A 19,394-nucleotide genomic window follows, 5' to 3' on the forward strand; every position below is an offset into this window, starting at 1 on the left:
AAAGAATTCAAAATGAAATAAATTGTAATAAAGAGAATGAGGATCAAATATGATACAAAAATCAAATGAAGGACATCTTTATATTTTGGTAAGTCAACACGATTCCCGAGGAGACGAGAGAGAAATGAAGAAGGAAAGAAAGAAAAAGGCATATTAGAGTTAAACGATGGTGCCTCCACCGACACTTGTCGTACCACCATGAAGACCAAGCATAAGGCTTCAAATGTCTTTGTGAAAGTCATTGTTGTGTTTTTGAAAAATGTTGCATGCACTGTTTGAAGATCGTGGATTCCTCTCACGTGCTATCATGTGCGTTGCACGTGCTAACCTATTTTCCCAGCTCGTTTACCCCAATCGTCATACTTGCCTCGATTTCAATTTTGGTCCTTTAACATTTAATTATTTTAAATTAACCAAATTTTATTTTATTTTCAAAACCGAGCACTAGAAATTCCCTTCAATATTGCAAGATCCCTGTATCAAGGCAACCAACACAAAATATCAAGTCCCTAACAAAGCCAGTGAAAAAGGGTCAAGTTGAAAAAATAAAAGCGAGGGATCGAAAAAAAAGAGGGACATAAACTTTTCCATTGACCATACAAATCAATCTCTAAATTTGGCAAAACAAAAAAGGATTGAGCATTTTGTTAACCATAAAATCCAATCCATGAAGCTCTAATTATTCTAAATCAAATAGATTGAATTTTATTTTGTAAAATCAAGAGTTAAATGAGCAATAAAACATTTTCTTGACAATTTGAGATCCACTACACCCGCATGGAAAATAAATTACCTAAATAAATCAAAGCAACATCAAAGAATCAAATAAAAAGAAAAACAAGTTAAAGGTCCAAAGCATAAACAATCCTAGGAACAAATAAAAACATTGTCGTTGTCTAAAGTGTCCTTTGACACACCATAATGTTTTTCATATGCTTTCAGTATTTTAGTAGTCGATGTGCACGCAAGCTGATTCGAATACATATACTAATTTAAAAAAAAACATGAAAATCCAAGACTATCTTTATTCTTTTATCGCTTCTACCTCTACAATCAAACCATATTTTCAAAACCTCTCGACTAATTTATAGCTATCTTTTTGTTATTTATTTAACATTTTACTGATCCCCTTGAAAGTTATTATTTGTTGGACTATTTCTTTGGATCACATGTACATGACTTGGTGAGAGAACCTTCTTGCACGCAAATTGTCTATAGTTTAGTAACTAGATCGTTGGCATGCACTAGACTGTAAATTAAATTAATTATTTTTAACACAAAAATAAATATAAACATTGCTAATATGTTTCACAATACAAAAAAAAAAAAAAAACGTGTGAAAGTTAATTTATATAAACCAATCAATTTAAATAATTCAAAGTTTAACTTGAATGATAAAAAAAAATAGATATTCACAAAACTAAACACTAACATAATAGCATGCAAAACATTTATCTTAAATTATGATAATTTAATAAAAAATTGAATAACCAAAGCAACCCAATATATATATATATATATATATATATATATATATATATATATATATTAAAACCCAATAAATAAAATATAAATATCTAAATATTTTATTAAGTGTATTCTATATCAAATTCTTCAGTTAACTTGTGGATTAAACGAAGCTTAAATTCTTTATCAATTTAAATTATATTTGATATTATAGTAGTAATTGTTTTTTAAAATTTATTTTATTTAAAAATACATATGTAAAATCTAGCATGTATCTATTTAACGTCTATAGGTTTTCTACTAAGATTTGGTAAAAACGTACCGGAATGGTTGCAACCAAAGAAAATCGTTCGGAGAATATTCTTAATATTCGAAGTATTATTATTAATTCTTTTAATGGTTAAGAAATCTTCGGATCAACTTTTTAATGTATCTAAATTGAATTTGTTTCTAATTGAGTATTGAATAAGATATTCACACCTAAACTTATAAATGGAGAAAGAATAGTTTTACAATCTAAAAAATGACAAATCAGTGAATCCACCTACTACTCGGATTAAATTTTTTGAAAAATAAAATATTATTTTTTATATTAATACATAAAAATAATCTGAAAATAAAAAAAAAATTAATTTTAAAAAAAATGAAAATAATTTAACTTTTTTAAAAATATTTTGAAAATATAAAAACAAATAGATTAAAAAAACAATCATCAAAATGCAAGATGCGGCATCCAAGCAATTCTAACCAAAGACAAAGGAACTGTTTCAAATTGGAATCCAACAAAGCCTATTTCAGGGACCAATTCCAGTTCCCTTCACATTCACCTGGTTACGGAAAGAAGAGTGTGTCTATATATATATATATATATATATAGAGAGAGAGAGAGAGAGAGAGAGGAGAGAGAGAGAGAGAGAGTCCCTTGCTCATGGCATTAATTTAGTACAGGATGCCGATAAAGTTGAGGAGAACCCCAGAAAAAAGTAGTGAAGTGGAGAAAAATGGAGGATGATGTGGATCATGATTGGGAAACTTTATTTCGTTGATGGTCACGATCAATATGGGGCAAGTTGTCATGTGAGTCTCCAATCCCATGAAAGCTATATTTTTAGTGATTAGAATGATTAGGTGAATGTATATTCTACTACTGCTCGAACGCCAAAAACATTACACCCACATTTCCAGAAAAAAAAGAAGCATTTTGTAGTAATCTATAATTTGTGGGCCTTGCATGCTGCTACCCTTGCTTTTTGAAAAAGGTGCAAATTAGAGGTTTGAAATCGTAGGCTTAGAGTGTTGGGATCAGGAAAAGAAACATCAAGGTGGGCTCTCTCATGATTCATTTCTCACTTGTGAGTCTGGTTCACCAATGACTTTTTCAGTGTCTCTTCTTAGTTTGTGGTGTTTTCCTTTGAATCCTTCACTGAATATGGGGCCTCAGTTTACTATTTTCCTGTTTCTTGAAGAGGGAGAGATGATTAGGACTACTTATACCTGGTTCTTATAATATTCAAGCACGTTCACTCCCTAGAAGATTAGCTGATTTGAAGTCGGTGAGTAAAATTAAAAACGAAATAATATAATGTTTGTTATTCTCATTGTTCGTGGGCTTCATTTCGTGCTAAGTCCAAATGGGTATGAACTTGACGATTATTATAGGCTCTATGTAACCATCTACTTCCTAAGCTTCATAGAAGAGAATATTGACCTCAACATGTGATTACTCACTATCCAAATACTAAATAATCTTATTCTTGAGCATATTAAATTTTGAAATATCATCAATTACTTTGATGCCTTTAAAAACAAAACCAATATAACTCTCACCTGAAGGCCTTTTATTATTTTACATTGATTTTATTGTAAATTATAAGGGTGTTTAGATGTGTTTTTATAAATTATATTTATTAAATATAATTAAAAAAAATTGTTGGCGCTTGCATATAACACACTAGCGTCTAGATGACCCCCGTGTAGTTTAGGCGATGCAGGTGGGGCTGTTCATCCTCTAAACGCTATCTTTCAGGGTGGCGTTTAAAAGATCTCGATGCTCCCGACAATTGTTTTTTCTCTCTCCCCACCTTGAATTCCATGCTAGCGCCGACAATTTATTTTCCCTTCATATTTAATCTGTCATTTTGATTGTTATTATTTTTATTTTGAATAAGCTATAAAATTACAAATTCTTTTTAATTTCACCCCCATTTTATTTTTTAATCATTGAGATTTGATCCCTATTTTTTTATTACTATTTTTTTTTATTTTTAATAAGCCATAAAATTATAGTTGTTTTTCAATTTCACCCCCTTCCATTTTTCCATCTTTTAAATTTGATTCTTTTTTTTTAATTGCTATTTATTTTGTTTGAGATCACTTTTTAGATTTTTTTCAATTTCATCATTTATGAGTTTTTTTTTTCAAATTTGATCCCTATTCTTTTTAATGTCATACCTTTTTTTCCTTTTCTTTATATTAGGTTAACCTGACCCTCTACCTGTGATCATGGGGTTTGTAGGTTAATATGAGTTTACTAAGATATTTTTTCGTTCCCATAAGGTTAATCTCAAGTTCATGACTAGAGTCACTAGTTTCAAAGGTTAACATGGATTGATTTTTTTTAGGACCTTTTAAAAAATTAAATTATTTCAATTTTATCATTCAACATTTGATTTATTGAGAATTGATTTTCATACTTTTATTTTCATTTCATTTATACTAGGTTATCCCGATTATTTGTTTTTACAATTTCATCCTTTATGGGTTTTCTTCCTATCAAATGTGATATTCATTTATTTTTTTGTTATTTTTTTCCTTGGCAGGTTTTCTAAATTGATAAAATTTTTTCATAATTTCATCATTCAAAATTAAATTGGTTGGGAATTACACTTCTTGATTGAACCCCGATTTAAGGACTTCACGATTTCCATGATCGTAGGGTTTACAAATTAACCTGGATTGACTCATACTTTTTGCCATTGCTTTTTTAAATTAAATTTCCTTTTGTTATCTTCGTCCTTCAACATTAGGAGAAGTATTTCTCTCACCGTTGCTAATGAACTTCAAAAGAGAGGAAGGTTGCCTTAGGATCATGAGGATGATACCCTTATCACTCTAGTTATGGAGGACATTGAGTTCATTAATGTTCGACATGCAAGAAAGTACACAACTGAAATGCATGTCGAGGCTGAGCATATCAACCAACCAACCTTGGGTTTTGTTCAAAGTCATTTTAAAATTACAACCCTTTTATGTATGTATGTGTTGGGGTACACCTTCCTTCTCTAGTGATTTACGAGGGAAGTTTTTAGATATTATCAATTGGGTCCAGGCCAATTGCACCCCAACAAGTAGATAATCTTATGCCTTTGATAAGCTTTTTAGACTCGTCAGAATCAAGCCTACAGTTAGTGTCGTTAGGACTTGTTACCATCTGGTTGCTGGCACTAATAATGACAATAACATGTGTTGGTTTTTTATTTTTGCTAACAGGCCTATAGGAGTCATGAAGGGAATCATGTAAGGAAAACCTGCTCATGTAAAAAAATAGAGAAAGAGGTGACTAATAGTGAGGTATAACGGATGAGTGATCCAATTGAGAGCCTAAAAAGATCATTAGTTTTATATCTATTTGGGCTTGACGAGATGCTGAGTCTAGAAATATTGAGCATGACAGTTTGTCAGACCTATTTCTATCTAGATTTAGCGTATAGTTGAGCTCAAAGATTTTGTATCATCACTTGTTGAACATGGATTCTAGTTAAAAAAAAAAAACATAAAACACGCAGATACATCACGTGTTGTTAAAGTTTTCTACTCAAGGAACCTCTCGTAGAGACTGGAAACTCTCCTTTTGGACAAATAAAACACAGTTCATGGCTAAGTACGCATGAATGAAATATTTATCATTGTGATCCAGCATCAAAATATGATCATCCAGACATCCACCACCCCACAAGGACTTCTCAGTTAATTCCAAGTTTGCGCCTCAAGCTTCTCTGCAGGCCCATCACCAAAGAAGATGCAAAGTCCTGCATATTCGAGGCTCTTTCGAAAACTGCATTCCCTGTTTTAAAAAGCATATTCTTCAACTTTTTAGAGTTACTAAAAAACAATAAGACAATTAATAATGTTAAAGCGCTAAATGAGTTTAGATATATTGTTTTTATCAAACAATGAATTCCATTTATTTTACAATAAAAAAACCCAACACATGTAAGATATAACCCATAAAAAATGATAATTATACTGCTACACTATAGCAACTGGTTTTTTTTAATGGTGCTTCGTTGGTTATATAAATATTGAAGAACCTTAATATATTTATTTAATCTAAATGACAACAATTTTATTTTGTAACTTAATAGATTAGTATGTGTTTTTAAACCTAAAAGAGCTAAATGAGCCAGTATTAAGGAGTTTTTGTTTTCAAAGCAAGGTCGGTCAGGTGCGAAGGCCTGGCCCTTAGACCCGTGCAAACCTGACTTGCTACTAGTGGGCCATGTATTATATTTTCTTTTTTCTTTCATTGATTTATATTTTTGACACTCTAAACAATATTTACTAGATTCATTTACTTTTATCTGATAGAGAACTGATTAAAAAACTAGATTAATATTGTAAATAAAAAATAAATAAAATAATTTTTTATCGGGTAGAGTAAATAATTTTGCTTAGAAAAGGTAGGGATAATATTCAAGTTTATGTTTATTTCATAAAGAACTAATTCAAAAATAGATAAATATTGTTAATAGAAAAATATTTTTTTTATCTGGAACATTATTAATTTGTGAGAATAATTTTTTTATGACAAAAAAATATAAATTTTATTTTTATTGAATAATTATGATCGCAATTGTTTTTAACACATTAGACTCATATAAAATAATTAATGAAATGATTGCTGATATTATAAAAAAATACTAGAATTTTATTTGAAAACAAAGGCAAAACTAAATGATATTTAATGAATAAATATTTTGAATTACTTTATTTGTAATGAATTTAAATTTAAATTCAATAAAATAATAAAATAAGTGGCTACATAAAACGAGGCTAGATGTTTAGGCATAATAGTTGAACATGTGCAACTCTGACGTGATACAAAGAAGTCAATCGTTCATGGGCTTGTAAGGCTAGTTCACATATCTGGTTTATCTTGTTTGTTTAATAGGTCAGATATCATGTTACTTGTTCTATTTATAAAAAAAAACAAATAGATGACGAGTCATGTCATCTATTAGTAAAGATTTTGACCTTTAAAGATGGCAAGAAAGTTGGGGTTTGATTTTTAGAACTCAAAAATCTATTTTTAACCTTGCTTTTATTTGTAAACTTTTCATACAAAACCTCATCACCTATATGAAACCATTTAGTTTTAAAATTTTTCTAAATCAATTAAAAACTCAAAATTAAATTGAATTAATAATATTTCCCGAGCCTTGATTTATTTTTTTTCTAACAAAATAAAAGTTTAAAAACATCTTAATGATATTTTATTATTGTTATTATGATGATGATGATGTGTTGGAATGTGACCAACCAACTACTCTCTGTTTTTTCATCTATTTTTAGTGGTATTCACTTTGCTCTCTTAAAATTTAGGGATTGAAACGTAAACCAAGTGAAGTTTATGATTAAAATGTAAATTCATAAAATTAAAAGGACTAAATAAATAAGAAAATAAAGATTTTTTTTAGAGTAAAATGAACTTTTTTGCATGATTTGAAAAAACCTGGTTAGTTTCCTTTTATTTTAGTATTTTTTTTTAAATTTTTGTTTACGCTTCAAATTTAAATCTTATTCAAGAAATTAACTTTTAAGTTAATTTTGATTTTTTTCCAATACATTGAATTGTTAAGAAAATGCAGGAAAGGAAAACACCAACACATACACGTATCATAAATATCATATAGTGACGTTAGTCGGGGATTTTATGAAATTAAAGGTAAGATATTTTAAGAAAAAATTAAGAGTTAGTCAACTAGTAATTTAAAAAAATTAAAAATCCTAAAATATATATTAATTCAAAAGATTAATTATATCTAAAGAAATAATAATATTACTTTTATAACATTCAAACACAGATTTTATTTGGTATTATGATTTAACGATATTTAAAAAAAATTAATTTTAAATTAATATTTTTTTGAATTATTATAACATGCTAATGTTAAAAATAAAAAATATTATTTTAATATATTTTTAAATAAAAATCCAAATTGAAACAGGTAATATAGGTTTTTTTTCTTTTTGTTTTTTTTTTTAAAACTACTCTTAAAAGTTACGACAAATAAAAGGACGGACTTAAACCGACGTCAACGTCTACCAATATTTGCCCGCTGTTAAAATAAAAAAACGGAAACAAGCAACACTTAACGACCTCACCACTAGTTTAGTTATTCGCGCTTTCCAGTCCAGTTTCACCAATTCGTTTTTTGAACAAGTAATCGGACCCCCCCCCCCCCTTCTCTCTCTTCTATGGCAGCAGTTGTATAAGCTAGTGGAGGAGAGAGGTTTGACACGTCACCGGCGATGAATTCTTCCGCTTCAAAATCAGCAACTGACGCCGCATCTGAATCATCTTCCTCTTCTTTCGCTGCCGAGACGCCTGATTTCAACGATCACTCAAATGCTTCTCCCATTCCTAACCGTGAAATCGATTATCAGGTATTTCTCCTCACTCGTACTTGATCAAGCGGCTCTGTTTGTTAGGATTTTACTGTTTACTGTATTTTACAGTCACCGGCAGCAGCGAGGAGTGAAGAGTATAGGCAACTGTTTCGTCTTCCCCTGGAAGAAGTAAGTCACTCTATGCTATGGATGTTCATATCTTTCAAATGTCTTTATATATATTTTCGAAGAATTACTTAGCTGAAAAAAAGAGAATCAAGAACTCAGCTACTGGTTCCTAGGAGTTTCTTATGCTAAATTTCAGTTTGCTCTTCTCTATCTGTAGCTGTTTTGGTTTTATTAAATTATGTTTCTTCAAAATTTGGTTTTGATAGGATCGTTATCAAGATGAAAATCTGTTAACTCTACGTGAGTTGAGATCCAATAATTTGTAACATTTCAGAAATGCTCTCAATTCTGTTCGAGTTGGAGCTTCATAACATGTCAGAATTGACATTTTTTATCCTTTTATGGTTAGGGCTGGACCCTGTTTGGAATTCATTGATCCTAGCCTTAAGTCAATAGGATTTTGAAACTTACAAATGTATCAAATAGAACACAAATGATAATTGAAATGAGGGGAAAACTGATGGAAGTGCTGTGAAATGTGTTATAAGAAGCTCATGAGAAGTAATCTGCTTAGTATCATTTCCAACCTCGAGGACATCATGTGTTCAAAATGCTTATTTTATCTTGCACTTGTAATTGTGCACCAGTTAAGCATGTCTGTGTACATGTTTGTACCTTGAATTAATTGTTTCTCGTGTGAAATTTTCTGAAACGGTTCTTATTGTTAAAACTTTCGATATTGCCCCCTCTCTGTCACGCACACATCAGAGGATATTGTAGAGTTCTAAAGGACCTTTGTTTTCTCTGAATTATGTTTCTAAAATTTTCGTTTCCCCCCCTATAGGTCCTTGTACAACACTTTAATTGTGCATACCAAGGAAGTATTCTTCTTCAGGTAATCTCGATGCTGACCTTTATTGTGTACTTGGAGATGCATGCATTACTCAATAATTGCTATATTATATGTGTACTTGGAGATGCATGCATCACTCACTAAGTGTTATAGTATACCACATTTCATCCTTTTGAGTTGGAATTTCATTTGGTAAATGATACCATGGATGAGTTATGTGATAATTTTGTTTATTTAAGTTTTTTTAACTTACTTGGAGGTAAGATTATGTTTCCTACTATATTCATGTGTTGTTTACTGTTTACATGTTGCAGGGGCATATGTACCTTTTTGTACATTATATTTGCTTTTATTCAAAAATATTTGGATTTGAGACAAAGGTAATGTTTGGATATGGCCTTATTATTGTTATTGTGGTCAATGTCTTTTATAGTTCCCTTTCTCAATCTTGACTGTTTCCAGACATATTTGATGGGTTTTTATCCAGAAAATAATCCCTTTCCATGAAGTTACGAGTGTAAAAAGAGCAAAGACAGCTGGGATCTTCCCTAATGCAATAGAAGTTTTTGCCGGAGGAAAGAAGGTAGTGCTAGAAATAGAGTATTGCTCCTCCCCTATTATGTTTTGGCATTTCTTGAAGTTGTCGCTCGGAATACTGCTCTTTCACTTCTGAATTTCTGTAAAAATTGTGATATCTTAATCCAGTTATTATTCTGCAGTACTTCTTTGCATCATTTCTCTCTCGTGAGGAAGCTTTGAATCTCATCAAGGATGGATGGTTACAACATGGTAATGGTTCCAATTTGATCGCAGAACAACAGGTATTTTAAAGCATTGGATACTCATTGCATGAATTTTTATTACTTCATCGTGAACTCTGGAATGGTAAAACTTCTTGCTGGTCTGTTTTCATTGTTGCTATCTTATGTGATGATTTTATACCAGGATTTAATTTCTGTATCCAGTAGCCTAGATAATGGACCTGTTGTGATTGAAAAGGTGAATAGCTTCAAGCAAACCAGTGAATTAGATTCCCCTGACAGGTACTTTCACAAGCCATACTGAGTTTATATGAGTTGTCTCTGTCCATGTCTTGGGTGATTGATCATAAATTGACTGCATATATGTGAATAGTAGACAAAAGGCTACTGCTCCTTCGCCTGATTCTGAATTTTCACCATCCGTTGAAAAGGGCAGTGTCTCCATGATACAAATTCAAGTAGCAGATGAATTGGAACAGGATGTTGAACTAGTTAGAAACACCGACCCTTCATCTTCAGCAACTTTGGCATGGAATGTGGAAAATTTCAACGCACCTCAGAGTTAGTTATCTCTTGTGAATTACTTTAATTGTGATTTTGTTTTCTATATAACATGCAACGAACGAGTTCATTTTCCTGTTAGATATAATATTTTCTCAATAATCAAGATTTTAAGGTGTATGGTTCCTCTTCACCTTCTAGTTTAATTAGCAAATTTTAAACTAAGCAATTGGAGCTTTTCTATTAGATCTATCAGAGGAGTTATTTGTAATTCCTGGTGAAAATTTTGCATGAAGAGGATTGAATCCTTTGGATGTGGGCTATGGAGCTCATTTCTACTCAAAAGTAATGTTGTGGTTGTTGGTATTTGTCATCAGCAAGATTTTGGGATGATGTTTGAGGTGGTCCTACCCTTTATATTTTGCTGCACTCTTTTAATTGAGCTGTTTCTTTCTGATATGCAGTACGTGAATCTTTTAAAGAAGTTGGACAGACAAAGTTTCCGGTAGTGTTCCCTTTTCTTTTATTGATTTGCTCCCCTATTGTTTTACCACATGTAGAATTCTATAAATATTATCGCATTAAAGAGTCTTTCTCTGATCTTCATTTATTTTAAGGAATGCAGATAAAGGTAGAGGAGTTCTTTTATTTGTTCTTTTCAGATGCTGCTGCTAAATTTGTTGAATCTTTTCATAGTAGATGTGGAGATAAAGGTAATTTTCTTTGAATTCACATGGAACCATACTAAAGTAAAACACGCCAGAGTTTTCAGATGTGGTTAAGTTTGATGAATATGTTGGATGATGTTATTCGTACCTTTATCTTTGGTTGGTTAACTTTTCTGCCTTTCAGATTTCAGGTGCTCTTTATGGTACATAGATGACAAATCTGGGCATGCTCGTGATGTCTCTTTTCAGCATCCTATCAAAATATATTTTGGTATGGAGATGTATTACGTGTGTATCTATGATTGCTTTTGTTTGTCAATTTCAGCGAATTTGTTTCCCTTTATGCTTGTTTCAATTTTTGTGTTTTTATATAGGTGCAAAATTTGGCAGCTGCCAGGAAGTCCAGAAATTTCGAGTCTACAGAAACAGGTTCTTATAATCTGTAATTTGAGAGACATTTTAGTTGTTTTGTTCTATAATTGTTTTGAATATGACTTGGTGATGAGCTCAATAAGATGGTGTAGTAATTCGCTATCAATCAAAGCCTCTATTTCTCAGCACAAAAAGAAACAAAAAAGGCTTTTATTTCTTAGAGGGAAGAAAATTGGAAAGCCTTATTGGAAACAAAAGGAAGTTTCCTAGAGGATTTTTAAAGCAGTTCTATAATTTGACTGTTTTGTTATGATTTGGCTTTTTTTAAAGGTAAGTAAGGATTAGGTTTTGATGGATCAACACAATGTTTCACTCTGCCCCTGGGCAGAGTTACATAGAAGAGAAGGGGGCAACTTCCCCGTTAAAATTTTCAAAATACTCATTTTAGTCCTCTCAAATTTATCATCTTCTTTTTAATTGTTTGTCCCCTCATTTCTTGGAAACCTTTTCTTTGCCCCCCTTTATCTTTCAATCCTAGCTCCGACCCTGACTATGTTTAAGGAGTTGGATGTTTGAACCTATCCTTTCTGTGCCTCTTTTCTTTATTAGTAAAGATCTGAGGTATAAGTGCATGCATTAAAGTAAATGCTTAATTTGGTTCCTGTGGTAGTAGTTCTTTTTCTCTTAAAAGATCCTGCTGATTCTGATCCTGCTTTCCCGTACTTCCTAAAAAGACCTCTTGCCCAGGCACATTCTTCTGAGTCTTCCCTTACGCTTTATCACCTTATTCTATCCCTGGGGAATCATTCTTCCTCTTCTTTCGTACCTGATTCTTTCTCTGCCCTGGTGACTGTGACTTACTAGCTTACGGGTTAGCTGTTTTGCCTCATACAAGGTAGACCCGAAACAGGGGATTTTCGGGTTTCACTTAAGATCCCCTTCCCGCTGACTCGGAGCCCTTCTTTCCTTCTCTTCTATCACCCGCACCCTTTGAAAGTCGCCTTACAATCCTTCCTCTAGCAAAATCTCACCTAACTCTCTAACTTTCTTCACCAGAGAGTAAAAAACTGAATCGTGTCCCTGCGTCCTGGGATAGAAGCAAAGTAGTGATGATCATCCAAAGATTCTTAATAGGTATAATCATATACGACTCAATTAAACCTTCTAAACAACTACTTCGGGTCCATTACTGTTTTGCTACTTCTAGAGCCAAAAACTTTGCAAGCTGTTTTGATGCTAAACTCCTTTTTATCATTTCTATCCATGATCTCTTTGGTCTCTCACCCCCTCCTTCTTCTCTACTATGTACATAAACTTATGTTACAAGACCAGGCTATTTCAGACAAGTCTCTCTCGCATATCCTCAAATAGACTTTCTTGCAAGTGTACTTATTTCTTTCAAAGTTTTTGATTGAATCAGTTTAGTTTTTCGAGGGATTTAAAATAAATGTGTCGCAAATTCGTTGTGAAATTACATATAAAGCTCTTGATTGATAATGTTCTCAATGGATTAAATTTATTAGCTGTCTATATTGTCATTTATTTGCTAATTTAATTCCTATCCTTCTTTTTTGGATGCTGAGTGTAAATGATTTGACCAGTTGTTTGTTCTTCCTTGTGATCTCACTTTTGCTTTTACCAGTCATTTGATTATCGAGACATCACAGGAGATCAGTGACGTCCGTTTTGGAGATTGTTTTCGCGTTGAGGTACAAGCTGTTTCTGATCCATTTTATTGACACGGTGGATAAAAGGTTTTTATTTTATTTCTTTTCATATTTTTTTACTAGGATTGTGTACTCAGCTTTTAAGAAACAGATTCTATAATGACATTTTATATTGAATGATAATTAATTATTAAGAAGTCAGAAACTTATACCCTTGTCTATTTAGGTGCACCTTTTGAGATGTGGTTCTTTTCTTGGGTTACATGAAGTTTTTGAAACTGTTTCAGGACCTTGGGAATTGTCATGTTATTTCTTTTCAAGCTTGTGCTCCATCATGGCTGCAGTTTTTAAATTCCTGTATTGAACGGTTCTGGTTGGTCTTAGATAGATTAACTTCCAGATTGGGTGTGATTTGTATTTGGGTTTGTTAGACATGTAGGACATGTATCCCTTAAGCCTGTGATTGTCAGACTTGGGCCAGTAGCTTCCTCCTAATACATTATTTAGATTTAGGAAACCAACAATAAGAGAGGATACGACCATTCTACTCCTAGGTATGGAATTGACTTTAGGAAAGGAGATGGATATACAACGTGGAGAATTCTTATTGATTGAAGGAGAGATATTAAGTTAGATGATCTGTTGCCTATTAAAAACCTTTGATACTGAGCAGGAAAAGGGAATTTTATTTATTTGTTTATGATTTAGATAATCTTTCTTTCTGAAGTTTAATATCATCTAAGATTTTTCTTGGATTAACTATTTCATTTCGATTATCTTCTTTGGATTTAAGTTACTAAGATTTTTTCAGTGTCTTTTTAAGTACAAACTACATGTATTCTGGGACACATTTATGGTGAACTGTTGCCCTATTAAAAACCTTTGATACTGAGCAGGAAAAAGGAATTTTATTTGTTTGTTTATAATTTAGATAATCTTTCTTTCTGAAATTTAATATCATCTAAGAATTTTCTTGGATTAACCATTACATTTTGATTATCTACTTTGTATTTAAGTTAAGTTACTAGGATTTTTTCAGTGTCTTTTTAAGTAACTACATGTATTCTGGGACACATTTATGGTGAATTAGACTGAGATGTGAGAATTGTTTCATGCTTCAGACTCCTATAAGGTTTTCCACTTTTATTCAATTTATTACTTCCTCTTTTTTTGGGAATTTTTCAATTTTTTGACTTTGTTGGTATCCTTGTACTGCTTTACCTTTACACACAAATCGGTGAAAAGAGAAGGAATTTGGGAAGGGAGTGGAAAAGGAGGACAAAAACTTGGTGAAATGTTCCTCAAGATTCAGTTGTTATGATAATTTCACATGACAGATCAACAGGGAGGAGATGTTAAAGAAAAAAATGAGGATTAGTTCATGAAATAAGAAATGAAATGTGCGGATAGAGAGTGCAATGGTTGTTTAACATGAAAAAAAAGTTCTATAACAGACTTGGCAGCAAGTATTCCGTATAGTTCTCGGCATGAGCTTTAATCTGCTTTAAGACCGTGATCTCCACTATTTAAACCTAACCTACCCTGCCCCCCTTCTTCTCTTAATGGCTACAATTGTCAGGGACTATGGGATGTGACTAGAGATGGTGATGGATCGAATGAAGGATGCATTTTGCGGATATATGTGAACGTTGTATTCAGCAAGAAAACTATTTTTAAAGGTTTGCATTTTCCATTACATACAATTTCTTTATATGCTTCATGTTACATTATTTTTGTTCACAATTCACCTTAATTTCACCACTTTGTTTTTTATTTTATTTTGGGGTATAATTTGTGGCCAAAGACCTGAAAGAAAAACTATCTTCTATAAACTCTGGCCGCTGTAATATCAAGGAAATTAACCTAGGGATTTGGCATAAACCAGGGGGGGGATCATTGAAATACACTGTTCTTTGGCTTTGTGAAATACTTCTTTAACCAATCTGCGGATGAATGGCACTCTCTGAACCTGTGGCAAATCCTGACCAGCCAACTCTTCCTCAACAGGATTCAATAATGTTGATCTTTATCCCTTATCTCATGGAACTGAAGTGTAATATTTTATGCAAATCTTTTGCATAAAATATTTTTGTAGTGAGATCATTTCTGCTTCTACAGATAAACACGGGTTTCATCATGGAAATGGTGCCAAATAAGATTAACTCATTCTAATTTCAATACTGAGCTTCTTGTATTGGAAAGAGCATTAACTTGGAAAGTGCCACGATAATTAGGAAAGACAAGTCTGAATGAACAGGAATTTTATTGAAGAATAAAATTTGACCAGATATGGTAATCATACTGGCATACACTGGAAGGATGTTCACTTCTCTCTAATGATCTTTTCTTTCTTTCTTTCCTTTTTTTTTAATCTGAAATACAAATAAAATGAGCTACAGTTCCTGGAATTCTTTGCCTCGCAATGGCTTTATATACTTCTTATAATTGGGGATTATGGTTAATTGCTTGAAATCAAGTCTCAGGATGTGCCTCATAAACTCTTATTATGCACTTACATTCATTTATATAACCTTCATTTTCATAGATGCTTTTACAATCGTCAAAACAGCGCTGTACCTGTTTTCATAAATTTCGTGGACTGGATTCATGCCTAATGCCTTGCAATATTGTAGGGAAGATAGTGCAGTCTACTGTACAAGAATGTCAAGAAACTTCTGCAATATGGATAAACCATGTACTCATTCTTTTGTTGACACAAGTTATCAAATCTATGGTATATTTTGGATGGAATGTTTATTGACTGTATGTTTAATTAATTTTCCAGGCACATGAATTGTTGAAGTAGAAGAACCTTGAAAAACCAGGAGGTTAATCATCACAAGAATTTAAGCCAGCTCCTTCTCTGCATGATGTGCTTTGCTGTGTGTGGTATTGCGTTACTAACTTTAGGTAACCATTTCCAGTTTTCTTAAAGCAGAGGCAGAGCCTCCTGTCAGCATGATTCAGAAGGGAGAAGTTCATTCTGAAAGAGAAGTGAAGACTGGAGAAACTTCAGAAATCTCTTACAAGCAGAGTGACCACATAAGAATGCTGCAGATGTCTAGTTCTGTGGCCATTAGTCAACGGGGTGGCGATCTTGTGCAGGGAAAGTTCACAAATGCTACATCCATTGCATCTTCTAGCTCAATGAATTTCAACACTGGCATGTTCTATATTTGTGGCTTTAACGCATAATCATCAGTATTTTCCTGAATTTCCTTTATTTATTAAGCATTAAAATTGCTTCATTCTCAAAAAAATAAAAAAGGGTATTAAAATTGCATTAAAAATGAAATTGATTGCTTGAATTTACAGTTCAAACATGATAATTTCCATCTAAAAAAATTACAAATTATAATTCCAATGTCTAAACAGATTCATATATTTCACTTAAAGAAGGAAAAAATATGGTTTCTCATGCTATTTTTAAAAGTTTCCTATTCTAATATTTTTGGTGGTTTGCAAAATTGTTAAATTATTGTGGAACAAGAAACGAACGAATCAAAATATTTTCTGCTTTTTCTCTTCTAGGAGCTCAAAACTTATGTGTTCTTAATCTCTATTAGTGGTACAAGATCTCAAGATCTAATTTCTTAATATTTTGTGTTCTATTTATTTATGATTAACGAAATATTAATATTAATTTTATTTTAATTTGCTGTTGATTTTGAATGTGAATAATTCTCTTGTTAATATTATTAATTTTAAGTGTCATATCGGAGTATAATTTTTTAATGTATGATGGTTACTAAGTGACCCTCCTGGGGAAAAAGAAATCCTGGCTTCATCGTTAAACATGTATATTTTGTTAGATATAAAGCATGAATAAGAAGTAGGAAATTGGCAAGTACACAATTATACAAGGTGAAGGTATCAAGTTTAAGCCCCATTGCCATGGAATAACTAGTGGATAAGGAGTTTTAATCTATTTGGCTTTCGTAGTCTCCATTTGCTTTCGAGTCATTAGAATCAATCCTTTCATTAGGTAAAGAATAACTGACCTTGGATTGTTGGAAATAACCCAAACACAAATAAATAAAAATGAAACCCAAGAAATGAAAAAAGAAAAATCTTAATTCAAGTTAGTGTTCACAAGATGGTTTTTGTTTTTTGCTTTGTGTGTGTGTGTGTGATTTTGGGTTTACCATATTGCCATCTCAAAACATTAGCGTCAGTTGCAATGTGCCCCACAAATCTTAAAAATTGCTCAGCATATCCTTGTGTGATATTTTTAGTATGTTTTGTTTTGTTATGAGGGTGAATTTGTTTTACCGTATTGGCATTAGCTTCCTAGTGGCTAGAGCATGACATTAGCCTTTTCATTTGTTCAGTACCGTTGCCATCTGGATTAGTATTTACCGTATTGGCATTAGCTTCCTACGCACTCACCCTCGTTTTGGCCATTTCTAACTGCAGATGAGCATCCTCGTACTTTTGAACAGACCATAAACTGTCCATGTGGCTTCTCAAGAACACTACAGTGGTGGTATGAGAGCTGGAGCTGGTGAAAAATCAGCTGAAGCTGTGTCTTGGTAAGAGAGGCCGATGCACAACCTGAATGCAGCTTATAACAAAAATAAAATTAGGATTCTCAAATCTTAAGATTATAGATTAAATTGTAGAGAAATATAGAGAAAATATTTTGGTATTTTTGTTGAATCTGAATAATAGTTTTGATCTCTATAAAATAAACTACATTTCTTTATTTATATTAGTCTCAAAATATTTTATAAAAAATAATTTCTGATGAAAACTTATCTAATTAATAGAATTCTTCTAAATAGTAAAAAAATAATTAAATTAAAAGTCGGAAGCTAAGTAAAAATAAATAATTAAAATAAAAAAATAGTAACTTCAGGTTTCATATTAGATGTTTTTGGGTTTCTTTGTGGATTTCTTTTTAGGTTTGATTTTGTCAATCTGGTTTGTGAACTCCTGGGATAATTGTTCTATGTCAATCTCCCCACTTGAAAAAAACTCGTCTTCAAGTTATTTATTAGAAATTGAACATTTTCACTCCAAAAACACAAATATTTAGGATATATTATTGTAGTTAACTTACTCACTAAGTGGCATGTATTTTACTTGTGAACTTCAAAATTTAATGATGAGTGTATAATAAGAAAAAATACATATTTGATGTTTTACTTTCTATTCCTATGAAATTCAATTGTAGTTTATTCCTATATTTTTTTACTTCAAACTTGAGTTCATCATCCATGTCCTCCAATACTTCAACTATTATATTTAAAGAAACACAAAAAAAATCTTCCATAATATCTCCAGAAGACTTGTTGGAAATTATTGGGTCCTCCATGTTTTTTTTTGCAAGATCTTCATGATCTTTATCAGGTTCACATAGAATATTCTTATCATTGGAAAATTTTTGCTCATATTGACATTTAACCACGTTGATCAATTTTTATCTCTCTGGTTGGGGTTGTTTGTCTTGATCTGATAAGATCTCATGGCCTCCGTCAAGTTCATCTTCATCAACACCCTTCACGTAGACAAGTGATTGTCTAGGTAGAATTTTAGGATTAGATCTAAGATAAGGTTAGTCTCAAGGTAAGTTTTCAAGCATGTTCCTATCCTTTTTGTTATTCCTATTTGTGTCTTCAATAAGCCAAGATGGATTTTCTTCATTAGATGAATACACGTAGTCATATTAACCATGAGGATTTGCATGAACTGGTTCAATGACAAGTTGGTCGTGGGCATAATCTTCAACGCATGTCTCTCTACTTCCTTGGTTCATGTTTGCATGCAACCCTAATGTCTCAAACCCATTTTGCATTCGGTCATCGAATCTGACATTAATGTCACCAAACCCTGCCCAGTTTGTATTAGCCCCTCATAAGTTGTTATTGTTACTGAATGACAATCTAACTGATCTCGAATAGCATGCATCCCTTGATCACCGTTATAGAGATGGTTGCCACTAACTGCTCCACGATTTTCATCATGGTTTTTTATCAATTCAAATGTTGATCTGCTCTGATACCATCTAATGTGCAATGTACAACGAAAATAAAACTAGGGTTTTAAAGCTCTAAGATTACATATCAAATTGTAGAGAAATCTAGAGAAGATTATTTTGTATTTTTATTGAATCTGAATAATAGTCTTGATCTCCATGAAAAAAAAATTTCTAATTAAAAGTTATCTATTTAATAGAATCCATCTAACATTAAGATTTCTAATTATTAAAAGTCGTAAGTTAAGTCAGAAATAAATAATTAAAATCCAAAATTAACTAGAAATTAATTAAAATAGGAATACAATAACTTTAAGCTTTGTTTAAGATGTTTTCAGATTTTGTTATGGATTTTTTTTAGGCTTGACTTTGTTAATATAGTCCGTAAAC

General features: G+C 31.9%; 1 protein-coding gene across 14 annotated transcripts; it reads left to right on the forward strand.

Annotated features, from left to right (window-relative positions):
- Positions 1–7,849: 7,849 nt before the first annotated feature.
- Positions 7,850–16,294, forward strand: LOC7483798 (protein VASCULAR ASSOCIATED DEATH 1, chloroplastic). Of its 14 annotated transcripts, none has more exons than XM_024594224.2 (17): positions 7,854–8,133; positions 8,206–8,265; positions 9,050–9,100; positions 9,373–9,438; positions 9,546–9,641; positions 9,778–9,879; positions 10,004–10,101; positions 10,193–10,380; positions 10,785–10,825; positions 10,946–11,033; positions 11,173–11,259; positions 11,363–11,417; positions 13,003–13,069; positions 14,607–14,706; positions 15,661–15,722; positions 15,813–15,855; positions 15,952–16,294. In XM_024594224.2, exons 1-16 carry the CDS (start codon positions 7,999–8,001, stop codon positions 15,831–15,833), a joined length of 1,317 nt encoding a protein of 438 aa, XP_024449992.2. In that variant the 5' UTR covers positions 7,854–7,998; the 3' UTR covers positions 15,834–15,855; positions 15,952–16,294. The 14 variants fall into 14 exon arrangements, 12 of the variants coding, with proteins under 12 accessions (XP_052306784.1, XP_052306785.1, XP_052306783.1 ...); XM_024594225.2 differs by having other exon boundaries at positions 15,963–16,294; XM_024594223.2 differs by having other exon boundaries at positions 15,966–16,294.
- The last annotated feature ends 3,100 nt before the right edge of the window (positions 16,295–19,394 follow it).

This window comes from Populus trichocarpa, chromosome 2, assembly GCF_000002775.5.
Source record: "Populus trichocarpa isolate Nisqually-1 chromosome 2, P.trichocarpa_v4.1, whole genome shotgun sequence".
In the NCBI taxonomy this organism is placed as follows: domain Eukaryota; kingdom Viridiplantae; phylum Streptophyta; class Magnoliopsida; order Malpighiales; family Salicaceae; genus Populus; species Populus trichocarpa.

What these genes read in the sequence shown, in the direction of transcription:
- LOC7483798 (XM_052450821.1), top strand. Translation starts at nt 7,999, where the DNA reads ATGAATTCTTCCGCTTCAAAATCAGCAACTGACGCCGCATCTGAATCA. An exon ending in TTTTTGCCGGAGGAAAGAAG is followed by an intron (nt 9,642 to 9,777) that starts GTAGTGCTAGAA and finishes ATTATTCTGCAG; the next exon opens with TACTTCTTTGCATCATTTCT. An exon ending in GAATTAGATTCCCCTGACAG is followed by an intron (nt 10,102 to 10,192) that starts GTACTTTCACAA and finishes ATATGTGAATAG; the next exon opens with TAGACAAAAGGCTACTGCTC.